This window comes from Carassius auratus, chromosome 11 (assembly GCF_003368295.1).
Source record: "Carassius auratus strain Wakin chromosome 11, ASM336829v1, whole genome shotgun sequence".
NCBI lineage: Eukaryota > Metazoa > Chordata > Actinopteri > Cypriniformes > Cyprinidae > Carassius > Carassius auratus.
Genome location: NC_039253.1, coordinates 2930018 through 2947195, shown reverse-complemented (window position 1 = coordinate 2947195; position 17178 = coordinate 2930018). Strand labels below are relative to the sequence as shown.

The 17178-nt window shown below is 36.1% G+C and overlaps 1 protein-coding gene across 1 annotated transcript; it reads right to left on the bottom strand.

Annotated features, from left to right (window-relative positions):
• Nucleotides 1-14: 14 nt before the first annotated feature.
• Nucleotides 15-13426, bottom strand: LOC113110766 (CREB-regulated transcription coactivator 1-like). The gene is made up of 12 exons (XM_026274940.1): nucleotides 13052-13426; nucleotides 11493-11609; nucleotides 10373-10498; nucleotides 10228-10289; nucleotides 10022-10125; nucleotides 8728-8833; nucleotides 7561-7867; nucleotides 6364-6561; nucleotides 6203-6286; nucleotides 5654-5740; nucleotides 4805-4979; nucleotides 15-4018 (listed from the first exon to the last, which is right to left on the bottom strand). The coding sequence occupies exons 1-12, from the start codon at nucleotides 13274-13276 to the stop codon at nucleotides 3807-3809; spliced, it is 1803 nt and encodes a 600-aa protein (XP_026130725.1). The 5' UTR covers nucleotides 13277-13426; the 3' UTR covers nucleotides 15-3806.
• Between the last annotated feature and the right edge of the window lie 3752 nt (nucleotides 13427-17178).

Below are 17178 nucleotides of genomic sequence, written 5' to 3'. Positions count from 1 at the left end.
TGGATGACACTGCATTAGCACTGAGAATTTAAATATATATGTATTTTAAAAACACGTACAGAAATACAGATTACAAAATATAAATGATATAACAAGAAGGCTCTGATATATGCAGCTGAGACATCATGCACATCCATATTCTGCATTGTTTTTTTTTTTTTATGAGAAAGGAAAAGGACCAGCAAAACGACAAAGACGAAATCAGTTCCTTCTACAATCAGTTACCACAAATAGGAGACAAAGATGACCACACCAGCACAACGACTATAGAACTGGGCGTCTGGATAGATCCAACCCAATAAAAGCTCTAGACAACCACAAATTATATATCCTAATATACCGCCAACTCCAATAAAGAGCGAGCACTGTTTATGCTCACAACATGAGAGATCACAAAGATTTGATGCACATTCTGTAACCTAACACTCTCACGAGCGCTTGGTTTACAGTGTCTTTTAATACTTATTAAACCTGCCTTAAGTGAGATGACAGGTGGCGAAATAAAAATATATCATCTTTACAGAATGTAGATGGCACTTAGTTTATGCTAATGCTATGATTTAAGGGGAAGGGTTGTCATACTGCTCAGCTCTATCCTATGGGTCACTATCGATACGTTTATCAAGAAATACATCCCATCTAGTCAGCTACGTCCTTGTTAGTTTTAATGGTACGGACATGGTCACTAACTGCTCAGCAGTTCTATTAAGGCTTAAAGGGGAATTTAAGATAAAGGGGGTTTGCTCTCACAAATATAATTAGGACACAAATGTAGGTTAAGTGCTGTTAGCTAAAACCGCTCCTGCATGCTGCATGTGCATCAACAATTATTACTTGTCCAATAAATGCATGCAGTCTGGGCACATCTCCTAATGTTTCACAGGTTAAAGACACAAACAGATTGAGCCCTTTTATCGGTTTGCATTGGGAAGTCACACACATATATATATACGCTTCCAGAATTGTTTTCCCTCTGAATTATCAGTGCAATACAGAAAACGGTTCACAAAGAACACCTTCACGATAAACCGGGGTGGGGGGAGGGGCGCATGTACAGGGTCGAACAGTCTGCATTTTCAGAAGGTAAAACAGTCCAAGTTTCAGCTGAAGTTTCCAGAAGCAGCAGCCAGAAGATTTAGAAGAAATGCACACACATCAGTATGAAAGCTGCCGTATCTTTGAGATTTCTGACTGGATTTCAGAGGGAAACCCAAGATGCAAGGGCCGAGCAAATCGACAGGGTGGGGGAATGAGCCAACTGAAGATATCAAACATGCTACGATTGTGAGGAGTGGAAAAAAAAATGCTACCGTGACTGAAAACGAACAGAAAAACTAGCATCGTAACAGATCAGGAGAAAAAACGATAGTGCTTTGGTCAAGCATCGTCAAGCAGGTCTTTTGGTGTAATGCAATCATAACACGGAGCCCCATAAATACATTCTGTTTCTAAACATGATCATAGATGTGGTAAAATGACACCACTAGCATTAACTAATACATGCACAGTGTCTCGGGGGTCTACATTGGTTTGTGTGCAGTGAATCTTTTTACTGGAATAAGCCAAGCTAATGAAGACTTCATACCAAAAAGCGAACGAAGACCTCATTCTAAAGGTTTTTCTCATTTTGACATGCAGTCGTCATATTCCAGTGATAAGCATTATGTACACTATTTTCAGGTAGAGAAACGTGCTTATGGTAAACATATGAAAACTGAATGGCACAGTTTGAAAAAGGAAAACTAAAGTGAGTATTGCAGTTTTTGTTACATCTAAACCAACTAGTGTATTCACCATCTGAGCCAATCCCTATTTCTCAGCCCTAAATATGCTCTTTATATGCAACCAGAAATATTCCAGATTGTTGGTTGATTAATTCGTTTAGATTGCACAGGAATCACAAATTGGATTTGCACAGTTTTAAGAGTTATTATTTCCCTTAAAAAGACACAGATGACCAAAATGTATCTGACTGATCCGAAATTACTAAAACTTTAGCAGAAAACATCTTGTTCAATTGCCAAAAACTTCAATTTGCTCTTCATTATCTGTATTATAAACATGTTGTTTTCAGACTGACAAGTTAGATACAGTGGGGTCCAAAAAAAAAAAGTGACTTTTTATCTCACACTTAACTTTTATTCTCTAAATTCTGAGTTTGTCTTGCAATTCTGTTTTTTTTTCTTCCACAAAAAAATAAATAAAAAAATACAAATAATAATAATAAAGGTAATTGCGACTTTTTTATCTCATGATTTTGACTTTTTCTCACAGGATCATGTTTACATATTGCAATTGTAAGATAACATCTTGCAAATTTTTTTATTTTATTTTTTATAATAAGTCACAATTATGAGATTCTAAACAAGTAACTGCATGAGAAAAATTGTGAGATTAAGTCAAAATTAACTGTTTGTTTGTTTTTTTCTCTTTATTCCATAGTAGAAAAAAGCCTCTAAAATTATCAATGCACCAGTTTTACAAAATAAATCTCAAAATTCACATTTAAATGCTAATATATCTTTCTTTTCATCCCCTTTGCTTCGTTGTTTTTAATACTTTTCATTCCAGGTTTTTTGGACCCCACTGTATATAGAGATCATAACTGTGTCACTGAATTGTAAATGAGTGATTCCTTAATTCCTTCCTATAGCTTGATCAAGGTGCGACAGGGCTTGAACATACACATGGGAATGACAAACACAAACTCCCGTAAACAGCACAGAATAAGGAGCATTACTCACCCCAAGCCAGATGACTGACATCATTTTGACAACAGAACCTCGAGTTAAGTTTGGCAGTACAAGTACAAACTATTACAGCACTCAATACTAAACAAAATGGCATTATTAAAACAAGAATATCGAGAGGAGAACACTTCAGAGACGATTAGAAAAACACATTAACAGTTAAAAACAGCATTTTGTTCATGTAAGGCAAAATCAGGTCCTCTCACAGTGAAGTGTTCAGCAGGTTTCTGCAGCAGCTCGAAGGTCACATATTTACCGACCACCGTTGAAGCGTACATTTCAGCCATAAGACCTTCAATTCGAATAAATAACATATGCATACAGAAAGTCACGCGACAGTCCACAAAAACACCGAAAGATGGGTCACATTTCTATTTAGACACTGCTGTCCTCCTGCAAGAAAACTGATACTGAAAGAATGAGACCAATCGTGACAACTTGAGATGTTGGGATGATACCAAAAAAAGCCAGCAAAACGAATCGTCATGGAAGCTATCTTGATGCCTTCCGGCGTACGATGAGCAACGCTCCTTTAAACCCTTGATACACAATCTGGGGGAGTAGTGCTCCTTACATAAATATGATTAAATAATATATATTTATATCTAGAATTAAAAAAATAATTATAATAAATAAATATGTCGATTTCACACGCATCATTACACAGATGGCATAGTTACGTAAACCTTAAAAAAATAGATGAAATTTGGCAATTTGCTTATTATGTAAATACGAATATAAACATAGGATGATCCATGAAATCGTAAGAATAAACAACTAAAAAGGAATAAATAGAAACCGCGCATTGGCGACTCGCCAAAACATGAATACGTGAAGAGAGTTGATGGTATTGCGCATTGGGAACTATCCAGTGTGGATACAGCACTTCCACCTTCACCACCCCCCAAACCCTGACCGCCGCCGCCTCCACCGGCCCCTGGGCTCCAGCGGGTTGGCAGCATGCTGTTATGTGGGTGTTTGGGGGGACATGGACGGCCACTGACCAGATGGTGAACAGAAAGGCCATGCAGAGGAACGTCTGGCTTCGAAGTGCATTCACAGTCGATCCATGCGGAACGTGTCCTCCGTGGCCGGGTCGGCGAGAACCATGTCCGGGTCGTTGAGCATGTGCAGTCCGTCCAGTGTCAAGGGGTCGATCTTCAACTCGTCCAACGGGAACTGAGAGTCTGCGTCAAAGCTGACGTCACCAACGCTGGCCAGCGAGCTGGTGAGGTCTTTGGAGAGACTCGGCGGAGATTCTCCCGTCACTAATGTGAGACAAATCAAACTGTCAGCTCAAATGTGGTGTTGGGAAGGTTTCTTTTCAAATGTAATTACAAGTTACCTTATTTGAAATGTAATCAATATTTTAACTATTTTGGTTACTTAATAAATGTAATGTAACTAGAAAAAAGTAAATGTTATGCATTGTAGGAGGTTATTTTTTGTTTTCTTTGCACACAGAGTATATTCTCGTGGCTTTGTACTCTTACAGTTGAACCGCTGACGTCACATGGACTATTTTCCTGATGTCCTTGCTATGTTTCTTTGCATTGATCATGGCAGTTGTGTTGTATTCGTCTATGGAAGGGCCTGAGAGCTCTCGGATTTCATAAAAATATCTTAATTGGTGTTCTGAATATAAATGAATATCTTGTGGGTTTGGAATGATGTGAGGGTGATTAATCAATGAGTGACTTTTGCAAAGCTTTTAAAGCAAAGTGACATCTGGTTATAATAGCTGCTAGCTTAGCTAAAGCAATAAAATGTCAAAAAGCAGTCATTTCAATACATTACTAATAAAAGTGCTTGGGAAACCCTGAAAAAGCACTGGAAATATTAGTGATTGGAATTATTGGTTGCCCCAAGACACGTTACTTTGCAAAAGCTGATTTCACTGAACAAACTAGAAATTTAAATGAAATCCAGCTGGAATGATTAACAAGGCACAGGTGTAGATAAATATAAATGCAATTATAAATGCACCTCTCTGACCGTTCTTGGAAAGACATTTGCATAGAGAAGTTGATGTTTAAGCGGAAGGCACACATTACCTGTGAGAATGATGTTGGGGATGTTGCCATGGCTAGTGTAACCGAGCTGCTGTGCGTCCTGCTGACCGCTGTGGCTCCCGGTTAGACCCATCATGGCTGCTTGTGTGTAGTTCAGCGTTGAACAGTGACTAGAGCCACCTGGATTCTCCATCATGTTCATGTTGAACTGCTCCAGCTTCACCATCAGCATGAGAGAGTTGTAAAGTCATTTAAACAATAAATGAAATAAACTATTTGTTTTACATATTATGCAATAACATGTTGTACATGCATACATATATATTTATTTATTAATTCATTAATTAATTCATACAAATGGGCCATGAAACAGTATGTGCATTATTTACGTTTACATTTTACATTTATGCATTTAGAAGCTGCTTTTATCCAAAGCGACTTGTAGTGCATTCAGGCTATACATTAAAATAAATAAATAAATAAATTCCAATTATTTCTTAAAAATACAACAGAACAACTTTTCATGTATTTATTATTGTTAATATAATTTCATCCAATTATAAAAATAAAATCAATAAAGAAATATTACTATATGCATTATAATAATAATAATAATAAATGAACTAATTGATTAATTCTATTATGTATGCTTTTAAATGATTTATTTGAGCTGAACCGCATAATATCATTTATGATCTACATCAGCATTATGTGTCCAGCTGTGTTATGTGTATTATTGAACGTGTTCATTTGAATAGTCAGTGAGAAGTAAGTCAAGCTTGATTTTCACATGGTAACCTCTTGTAAAAAAAAAAAAAAAAAAAAAAAAAGCATTTTTTTCTGATTAAAAAAACTACATTTAAAGAGTGATTTGTAATGGAGCACATGTACCTGGTTTGAGAGGGCATTGGTCTGTCTGGATGGAAGCTGCTGATCATAAAATGAATCTCCAAAGATGCTTCCGACACCCTGAATATGCTGTAAAGACCCACATTATGATCAAAACATCTGAGTGTGAGAATTATAGGACACATTTAATTGATCAAAAGTAAAGACATTTATGTTGTTAAAATGATGTCTATTTCAAATTAATGCTGTTCTTTTTTAAAAAAGAAAAAGAAAAAAAGAAATATATTTCAGCAAGGAAAATAAGAAATTGTTTCTTAAGCAGCAAATCAGCATATTAGAATGATTTCTGAAGAACATGTAAAAATGATGACTGAAGTCACAAAAATACATAATAATTTTAACATTTTAAAGCAGATATCAGTTCTTTTTTAATCAATTAAATTCAGTCTTGGTGAGCATATTTTTTTCTAAACTACAAAGTCAGTTTACTGAAATAGGCAGCAATGCAGAAAGAAGTACACTCTGAGATGCCAAGAAATTACAAAAAAAATCATCAAATGAATAATGAAACCATAGAAGTGTTATGCTTACTTGTGGTGAGCCGCCAGGTGAGAAGCCCTGATTGGACACTGGAGATGTGGGTGACTGATTGGTTGAAGAGCCGGTCTGACGGTACTGGTGGGAGAAAGAGATACATGTCTGAATAAACCATATTAACCTGAAATAAACTGTACAGCAGAAGAAAAACATACCGAACTGGCAGTTGCGCTTGTAGCTGTCTGCGATTGGCTGGTGGTGTTGGGGGCGGAGCTTACGGTGAGAGGCGGGAGGCGTATGAGCCGAATGTTCTGAGGGAAGCTGTGTGGCTGTTTCTGCAGGTCGTTCAGTAAACTCAGCAGTGAATACTGAGACAACTGCTGCTCCAGAGACAGACTGTCCATCGTGATCGACTATGACAACAACAGACCAGAGAATATTTCTACTCGCATACTTACACTAATTCACTGTCAGTTATCCAGGGTTTTTATAGTTATACTTTAAGAATCAAAACTTCTTTATACTCATGGCAACAAACATATCATTGGAAAGGTCTGAGTGTCAGAATTTCATATTTGGTGGTTATTTTGATATAGAAGTAAAATTCACAGAGACATCTAGAGAAAAATTCATTAAGCAAAATTCAAAATAGTTTTGATGACTCCCAGTGGCTGTGTGTGGTATGACGCCCTAAATAAAAAAAATCTCACAGGAACCTCAATTTTTTTCATATCAACTTCAAATTTGTAACATAACTTATTTAGACAAAAGGCTTTAATTTATACCAAGAGTAAAACCTGTCATGTAAAATATTTATAATAAATAAAATAAAATAAAATTAATATAGCGCAGTACATTTAAACTTCTATAACTTTTTGATACTTCAATTTTTTGAAGAAATTCCACTTTTGCCAAAATCTACTAATTTTTATTCTTTAAAAAGAGACCAACCTTAGGTTTATATTCCAAAGTGTTCATAAATTACAGCAATTTAAGTTTGGATAGTGCACTTTAATGCCTATCTAAAAACACTAAAATAACTAAAACTCAAATTTAAATAAAAATAAATATTCATAACTATTTAGACACATAAAAAATGACAAAAACACTCAACAAACTTACAAAAACGTTCAAATTAATTAATAATTAATCATAATAATAAACAAATCAATCAAATTAATGAGAATGCAATTATGAAGCACCACACGACAGCAAAATTAAAAAAACTGCAGATAACTGCTTTTATAAGCCATACTGATTACTGACCAATACATTGGTGCACCCTAATTTAAATATTTGAATAGACTTTCTTGGGACCTCATTGATTGTTACAAATTAAATGATGATCCTGTAATCACACATATTCTGAATTCAAACACAAGCCGTGCTGTTTGGGCAGGATGGAGACTTACCTGTGCGATGGGTATCTGGGGGGAGACAGCAGGTGGCAGTGTGGTAGAGGGCAGCTGTGGGCTGATATTGGGCGAGGGGGCGGGAGAGGAGGGAGGGATGTGACTGGCAGCACTGATGCCCAGGTGTGTCAGGTTGGTGGTACTGCTGGAGCTGGATGTAGGGAAGGTAATGGGGTCATCTGGGTCCAGTGGGGTGGGGAGAGGAGGAGGGAACTGGATGTTTGTCAGATCTGGTAAGGAGCCACCGGTGCTGTGAGCAGCTGGCATCAAAGAGCTACTCATTTCTTGATCAGGAGATGGAAATATGCTGGAAATATCAAACAGAATATGATGCAACAATTCTAAGAGAGACACAATGAGTAAATATATAAATTGCTTAAAAGAAAAGAAAATATATTTTACATAAATCATTCTGAGGTTAAGGTTAAAGTTAGATTTATATAACACAGTTGTTTTGAAATTAAGATATATAACTATAAAACAAAATAATGTTGCACATAAATTGAAATAAAAACTAAATTGAAATATAATAATATAATAATATTTGAACAATATATATAAAAACTTTACATGCAATAATAGTTACATTTAAATCAGAATATCATTTCAATTCAAATTATACTGCTTTAAGAAAGTATAAAATCGATATACTTTTAAAACTAAAATGATGTATCATTTAATGCACAATGAAAAAAAAAATGCAAACTTTTTTTAATATAAAATTTCTATAGTCACTTTCTATATTCTGTCATAATACCAGTCATAAACATTTTAGTAGCAATTTATAATAAAGTCCCATTAGTTAATGTTGTCAAGTCCATTAAACAATATCAACAGATGCAACTTTTGATTTTTATAATGTATTAGTAAATGTGGAAAAGTCAATTTTTTCACGTTCACTAATGTGATTAAAATAATAATATCTAAAATAATGTCTGAATCTGTCAGTTATAAGTCAGACTTTCATTCATATAGTTCAAAGAAATCCATGTAATGTTGCAGTTACATTGGTTAATCATTTACACAAACTATATTTTATCATTTAATTTTCCTTCAGACCATTTTAGCTCAATTTGGCACATGGTGGGTATCAATTTAGGATCTAAAATTGCAGCCACTCTTCATGGGAAAATTTTTTTTTTTTTTTTTTTGTCATAATAAACTCACTTAATCCCAGGAACGTCACAGGACTCTGAATGCAGAGATGTTTTGGGCTCGTCTTTGTCCATCTCTGACTCAGTGTCCTCTGTATCTGGAGGGGTGAGCAACAGCACTGCAGAAAGAGAGGGAGATATGGATCAACCCCTACCAGGTCACAGTACATGAGAATAAAACATGTCACAAATACATGTAGGTCAATGACAATTAAAAAACAATTAATTAAAACACGTGCCAAGTTTTTAGACATGTTCTCTTTATATCCATGTTGGTTTTGTCATATGATGTAATCACTAATTTTCCTTAAACCATAATTTCAATATTAATTCATAGAGTACATATCCTTATGTTTTGAGGAGTCACCAATATGACATTTTACAACATAAAATTTCAAATGATCTGATATTTTAAGAAACTTATTGACCTTCACAGTCAGTTTTTTTTTTTTTATGTTGCTGCAGGTTAGTTGAACCACATCATGACTTTTGGCAGACAAAAATAAATAATTTTGTTAAAGGAACCTTTCACCCCTAAAATGAAAATGTTCTTATCCCCAGGCCAGTTTGTTTCTTCATGCTAACAATTTTGGAAAATGTAGCATTGCATCACTTGTTCACCAGTAGATCCTCTGCAGTGAATGGGTGCCGTCGGAATGAGAGTGCAAACAGCTGATTAAAACATCGCAAGTAAATAACACTGTTTAATAACACATCAATTAATATGTGATAAACAGCTTCATCATTAAGGCGTCATTAAACTTTTAAGCCGTCGCTTTTGGCCAAAATCCTTAATGACGCTTCCTCCAGTGAAAAACATCAGTCCCCTGTTGTTCTCTAACATCAAAAAAAGTGTTTTTACTTGTAAAAAAAAATTGCATGATATGTGCATATTTCTCTCCTGATTCAGGTGAGACTTTTTACTGGAAAAAGCAATATTGTGGATAGAGGATTTGTATTTTAGTCTGAAATTATTTGGTTCAAAACGTATTGATAGATTTGTTTCTTACAAACACACAGCTTTTTGTTTCACAAGATGTTAACTGATGAACTGAAGTGGTGTGGGTTACTTGTGGATTATTGTGGTGTTTTTATCAGCTGTTTGGACTCTCATTCTGACGGCACCCATTCACTGCAGAGCATCCATTGGTGAGCAAGTGATGCAATCCTACATTTCTCAAAAACTGTTTTGATTAAGAAACAAACTCATCTGCATATTAAAGGCCTGAAGATGCATTTGAAATGAAAATGAATTTTAATTTCATGCAGCATAGCAACAACAACGAAAAAAACACCCAAATTCTTACATGTTTTTACTCCTTTCGACTGCAGTTCCTGAGATCCACCGACAAAAGTGTCCTGTGGAGCTGGATTCACAGCGCTCTGGTGTAGAGCTGAGTCAGAGTTGGTTCTGCAGCAGACCAGCAGAGGTGAGAACATGAAAAAAAAAACACTATGATTTATGACCTCTGAGCATGTGTTGTTGATTAGGTTACGAGAAAAGCTGCTTTACCTTCTCCAACTTGTGTCGGGAGGTGGTGACAGATATACTGAGCCATAGGGACAGCTGTCGATGTAATCAGGGTTAAGGACAATGTCTCACACACACACACACACACACGTAAAACTTGGCTGTGTCTAATAAAGCTGAAGGATATCTGACGTCCATGCTTGTCCACAGAGAGAGGTCTACGATGCGGAGAAGCGATGCGATTCCTGTCACGATACACACGGTCCACCAGGCCATGATGTCGGGACGTCCGACTGGTGTCTAAAACCGTCGTCTGTAAAAGAATCAGATTTGTTTAAGTGATCTTCACAAGTGTTGGGCAAATGAAAGCACAAAACCGGCTCCGCGCAGAAGATGGACTAGCAGTATGAAAGATCCTTGTGTCATAAATGAAGAGCAATGATAAAGAAGGAAATGATGCACGTTTCCATCAACTTCGTTACATTTAATTAATTCATAAAAAAGGTTTATGGTGAAAATATGTATCTTTGGTTAATACTTTTCTATAAAAGCTGATCCGGGTCATTCTTACTAAACAGTGTAAAAAGAGGAAAAAGTAATGAGTTTTGAGGGTTTTTTAACATGCCTTTGGCTTGGATAATATCGCTAATACCATATGTTTCTGTCCTTAACGTAATTTCCCATCCAGTTGAGTTTTTGTAACATCCCTTTAATTAACAAAAGTCTTAATAACATCTTGCAAGAAGTGACGAAAAAAACAGCGCAGACTAAAACTATTAGCCCCACTCTAAAAGCTGTTTGTTTTCAATTACAGAACTCACTTGACAATATATAGAATAAAAACATAAAACATATCTTCTCATAAGCTGTAACTTAGCTTTTATGTCCACTCTGATAGGCTCAATATAGGTAATAGGTAAACTAGTTATAATTTAGAGTAAAAGTGTCTTTTCAATTCAATTTTAAATTTCAATATTTTCTTTCAAGTTACAAATTTGAAAAGGTATTTTATAAAAGTGTGGTCACATGTTAAATAGACCATTTTTTGCCTGCATGACCAACTTGAAGATGAGCAAAATCTGCATGGAGAACTATTTTGCCTTTTGAAATGAATGGAATTTGCCCACAAAATTTCACTGAGCAATGGTAAACGTGAACGCAGCTTATGAGGAATGACCCATCCAATGCACTGTGAGCGTGATGTTATGAAACTGTGATTAGATCATCAGAAGGGAAATCCATTCATAAAGTGACAGCATAGTGTGCACGACGGAATTTTCAAACTTATGAAGTTTCTGAGGTCTCACCTGAAAAGGGAGGTCAGTGTTGCTATTTCCAATCTGATTGACATTGGGCAGTGACCCTCCATAGCACTGAGCTCGATTCTGGCCTAGTTGCAAATACTGGGTCTTCTGTAACTGCAGCTGTGCAAAATAACAGTGCGTGAAAAGCAGCAGTGAATGACGTAATGAATGCATGAATGAAACGTAAACCAGATACCGTGGAGTAAATCACTTTATCATGTGAAGAATGGGAAAAGCAGACCAGTGAGAGTTAATAAAAAGTAGCAAAACATGGGTCTCGACTTACGTGACGCACACTAACATATATAATATGTTCAACACCAAGGAACAGACGAATAGCCTTGTAGTAAAAAGGTGAAAACAGAGGCCGGAGCAAATTTCCTAAGCATTGTCCTCATATTATTTTTTGTAAGGGTTACTGTAGTTTATTTTTATCATTCGTCTATATTTTATTATTTTTATGATTGACTGATTTATTGATTTTTCCCATGCAGGAAAAAGATACAGCTCACTTAAAATATGCTGACCAATTTTCATTGACACAGACTTGAGAAGATTTTTCTTTTTTTTCTCTGTATGAAAAACTAAATGTGCAAGTTAATGAGTAACATAAGCCAAATAATAATGTAAAAGTAGAATACAAAAAACAAACAACAAATTCTGTTTTGGACTAATTATAATGAATGCAACAATTTCCCCTGAACTGATATTTAAAGGGATCGAGACTTATTTTTGAATCACTGATATACTATTATAGATTTTGTTAATATATTGAATTAGATTTTATTTTTTTGATTTTCTGAGTTCTCTTTAAATTTAATTAAAATAATTGTTTTTAACATTTTACTTTTAGCTCATATTTTAGCTAAAATTAAACCAAAAAAAACCCCCAAAAATTTCCAGAGTATTCAAGTATGTTTTTCAAAAAATATATAAAATGATTTTAAATGTCAAAATTCCATGTATAATTCACTGTTTTTTTTGTTGTTGTTGTTTTTGTAATTGTTTATGAAATTTACAGGCACTTTCTAAATGACAATTCTTTCTACACAATTTTCTTTTCAGTGTTGGCATATAAATATATGCTATATATTTTGCATGCTTTCAATGGATTTAGTTTTTGTATGTATTTGTTTTACCCAAATCTTTCACAAAAACATGATAATCTTAGTTGGAAAGACTTTATCAAATTACAAAACCTTAAGACTTTCAATTTAAAATAGGATATAGATCGTGTGACAACTTGCCCCGGGCGATGACACTTCTTCATTAAATAAGTAGCTTCTTATACACACAACGAGAACGAGAAATAAAAGCGCGAAAAGCAAGCACAATGCATTCAAGGCCGGAGCAGGTCTCCGTGCAGATGTGCATGACGTGTGTCCTGCAGCAGCATCCTCAGCATCTCCCGTTACGCGTGACCACCGGGACATCATAACCGTCCTTCACCGATTTGTCACGGCTCTCAGGCGACAAGGGGAGCTCTTAAATCAAACACAGGCTACATCCTACATAGCAGCTGCGCTGTGCGCGCGTTTAACAGCTGTTTCTGACACACGTACCCGCGCTGCTCGCGTGATGCTCAGGTCTTTCATGACCTCCTCAAACGCCGCCGTCTCCTCCGCCTGCTTCTGGTTGTGCAGGGCGATTTTCTCGCTGAATTTTCGAGGATTGTTTGAGGTCGCCATCTTCCGTTCTTCTCCAAAACACAGAGCGTTGCGTGAGACGCGTTGTGCGCTGCGCGGCGTCATCACGGGAAGAGTTGTGGGCATTGGAGTCCACCTCATTGATAAAGCACACACACACACCAGCTGAATGAAATGTCTTCATGTGTCAAGAGAAGACACCTGCTATTCATGCTGCAAAAACTAGGCCTATGTCATTGGCAATTTTATTTCATATAGCATTATATACCACAACCAGAGTTGACCAATGTGCTTTACAACATAATAACTAAAAACATCAATAGCACAAGGAAAAATAAAAACAGTAAAAACCAAAGCCAAGAAGAGAGAAAGAAAAGAAAAACATCATAACATGCAGCAATATATATAATATATAGAACATGATAAAAAGAGAGGAATAACAAAGACGGGTGTGTTCATACTAAAAATCGAATTCATTTTAAGATTTAATATTTTTTATTAAAATAAATATGCACTTAGTCTTTTCTTTATCATAGGCTACTTCGCAATGCTTTTTTTTTTTTTTTTCGGAAAAGACAATAAATGCATCTATAGAAAGCTTGAAATGTTTGCTATTAAACTAACCAATTCATATAAAAACTAATTTTATCTGATTATGTAGTCCGTATGAAAAGGTGCATTTCTTAATTGAAGGCACGTCCATTAGGACTGAGAAAGCACTAGATGTGTAATAAATATTTAAAATGTCTTGTTTTCCTGACACATAATCATTATGCTACTTTTGCCTGAGCTTTATATGCACTGACTGACTGATAATAGCCTATGCCTTAATGCACATTAAAAGATGGTTTAGTAAGTTATTATATTAAGGAGGAGGTACAACCATATGTTATAATCTAACATTTTATTGTACCTGATGTTTTTATAATATAATTTGTTTTGGTTTTCTTCACCCAGGGTAAGCAGATTAAATTTAGCTCTGTAGCTAATTTTGGGACAGTTTTCTGACTGTCCACTGTCCCTGTGAAATAATGAATTAAATAAAAACAATATTATAATATTAAAGGTGGTCATCGGATGCCCATTTTCCACAAGTTATATAATTCTTCAGGGTCTTAATGAAAAGTCTGTAACATAGTTTGATTACATTTTCTCAATGGTAGTGTATAAAACACTTTTTTTAACCTGTCAAAAACAGCTCTTTTCAGAGCAAGCAGTTTTGGAGCATTTTCCTTTAAATGTTAATGAGCTTTGCTGAACCCACCCCTCTATTCTGAGCTGCTGTCGGATTGTTTACTTTAGCCGCATTTATCGTGAAACTTGCTAATTAGCAGATTATTAGGAAACGTGATTTGCAAATATTCATTACAAAAACATTATACTCACTTCTTCTGGAGGTGAGGCTCACGAATGATTCCTACGAAGATGGACACATTTATGTAGATCGGGGGCACATTCCCTTCAGAAACAAATGTAATCCACTGTGTCTTCAGCAGCTCAGATGTCAGGAGTAAATGACGACTGCTATGTTCATTATTACATCCAACAACAGAACACCTCAATGCTTAGGAGTCATTCTTGTCTACATCTGTTCCAGCTGTGAAACAATGATGGACTGATGACAGTCACTCAGGGCGGAGCTAAGGTAAGACGCCAGTCCAGTCTGTGCTGAAACGCTACTGTCAATCAAACTATTGTGGGAGGGGCCTGTCAGTGTGATGTCACAAAGAAAGGCATCTGAGCTCGGCTCAGTATGAAAAAGGGGTAAAGATTTAAAGGGGGGGTGAAATGCTCGTTGTTACTCAATATCCTGTTAATCTTGAGTACCTATAGAGTAGTACTGCATCCTTCATAACTCCAAAAAGTCTTTAGTTTTATTATATTCATAAGTGAAAGATAGTCTGTACCGATTTTTCCCTGAAAAACACGACCGGCTGGGGCGTGACGTGTGGGCGGAGCTAAAGAATCACGAGCGCCAGTAGGGTATTTTGCGTTGAGAGCGTTTGGAAGCTGTGACATTACCGTGAGGACAAAACCAACCAAAACAAACCATGGCTAACAGTCAGATTCAGCATATATTTATGATCCAGAGGCTAAAATTTAACAAGAGCAGCATCAGTTTGCTTAGCGGTTTTGGAAAATGACTAAGTTCAACTTTGTCGTCTTTTTTTTTTTTTTAAGCTGTACATGTGGAAAGTGCAGTTTGATGACAACAACTAAGGTTGTTTACTTGATGTGCTTACGCGCCGATAGCTAAGTTAACAACACAGAGATATTTGAAGCAGTTTTACTCACCGCCTGCGGTTCCAACACACGATCGTGACCCTTTTTCATTGGGACTGCATTATCCTTAAGAAATAAACGATGTGCAAATCTGGCGTCAAAGTGGGCCTTTTTTGTAAAACAAGCATCTTCGAAATGCAGGGGAACAAACACTTGCACAACTCCGTTGATGCTCTGTAAAAATAAACTCCATCCACTGGTCCCTTAATGCTGTTTCTCTTTTGGTAATCTGTGCAGGGTTGTCTTGCCCTGGCAACCAAAAACACACTCCTTTTGTGACATTTCGCGACGTTCTCGCTCCGATCAGTGAAGTCTGTTGTGCTCTCAGTGCTCTGCTATACGGGAGCGCGCGCTCTTTCGGCAGACGTGCCCTTAGGACCCATATAAGGAAATTCCGCTCCATCTAACATCACACAGAGCCATACTCGAAAAAAACGCTCCGAAACTGGAAGGAGTATTTTTGGAACAGAAATACTCCTTCAAACGTACAACTTCATTTTTGAAACTTTGTCCATGTTTAGCATGGGAATCCAACTCTTTAACAGTGTAAAAAACTCAGTATACATGAAATAGCATTTCACCCCAGCCCCCCCCCCCCCTTAAGTAAACATGCGACTAGTAGATCCTATGCTTAGCTGGGGGCAGGCTTACTTGGAACTATGAACCGATCCATTTTTCAAATAAAAAGCTATGATATTATACAAAATGTGCACCTGAAAATCATGTCACGTTTTATTGAGTTCTGCATGTGTAACCAGGTGCGCCATAAGGGGCCGTACAATTAGGATGATTCTAAGGGCCCAACCCTAGACTGTATAAAAACTAGGGTCGGGACTTTAACGCGTTAATTGAGATTAATGAATTACACAAAAAATAACGCGTTAATTAAGATTAATTAATTACAGAAAAAAAATTCCCGCATTTTTAATAACCTATTTTTGCACCGCGGAACGTTTCTCACTGGATGAGTTTCAGCGGACCGATTATACTGAAGCACCATCTAGCGTTCGCATATCACCGCAGCACATCTCAAGTATCACCTCAACGCAAAACATATATCAGCTAGCGTGGACTGTACACTTTATGTTGAACTATGTATTTTTTTGTTGGTGCAACGGTTTATGTTGAACTCTTTATTGTTTTGGCCAAGGTTATTGAGAGTTGGACTTAGTATAATATGGCCTCTGAAGCAACAGAGAGATGTTTTCTAATAGTCAGTGTTTCCAATGTTCTGAATGTAATTGACAGAATTGTGTTTTATTTAAACACTTTACAGAAGGTTCCAGCACCTATAAGCTTCCTGAATTTCTGAAATGTACTATTTCTAAATTGTTTCTAAATATGCTATTGCTACACTTAATGGTAGACTTGGTTGAACAAAAAGAAACAATATTTTGTTGCTTAAGCTTATGTATTCAGTCATTATTCAATGGTATACTATAAATCCATGTGAAAAAAAAAATGTATTCTCACTGTTCTCAGGTCAAATATTTATATGCGATTAAAATGCGATTAATTTCGATTAATTAAATTACAAAGCCTCTAATTAATAAGATTAATTTTTTTAATCAAGTCCCGGCCCTAATAAAAACATGGACGTAGTGTCTGTGATGACACTCGTAGGTTTCTGAAGAGTGTTTTTTTGAAGCGCAAAGTTGGCGGAGCCATGAAAGGCAAAATTAGCTATATAGACCAAAACCACTTTTTGCACCAGGCTGTAAATATGTTTTTTTCTTCTGTAAAATTGTGCATTTTAACAT

What these genes read in the sequence shown, in the direction of transcription:
- LOC113110766 (XM_026274940.1), bottom strand. Translation starts at nt 13,276, where the DNA reads ATGAGGTGGACTCCAATGCCCACAACTCTTCCCGTGATGACGCCGCGC. An exon ending in ACACTGACCTCCCTTTTCAG is followed by an intron (nt 10,499 to 11,492) that starts GTGAGACCTCAG and finishes ATTCTTTTACAG; the next exon opens with ACGACGGTTTTAGACACCAG. An exon ending in CCCGACACAAGTTGGAGAAG is followed by an intron (nt 10,126 to 10,227) that starts GTAAAGCAGCTT and finishes GGTCTGCTGCAG; the next exon opens with AACCAACTCTGACTCAGCTC.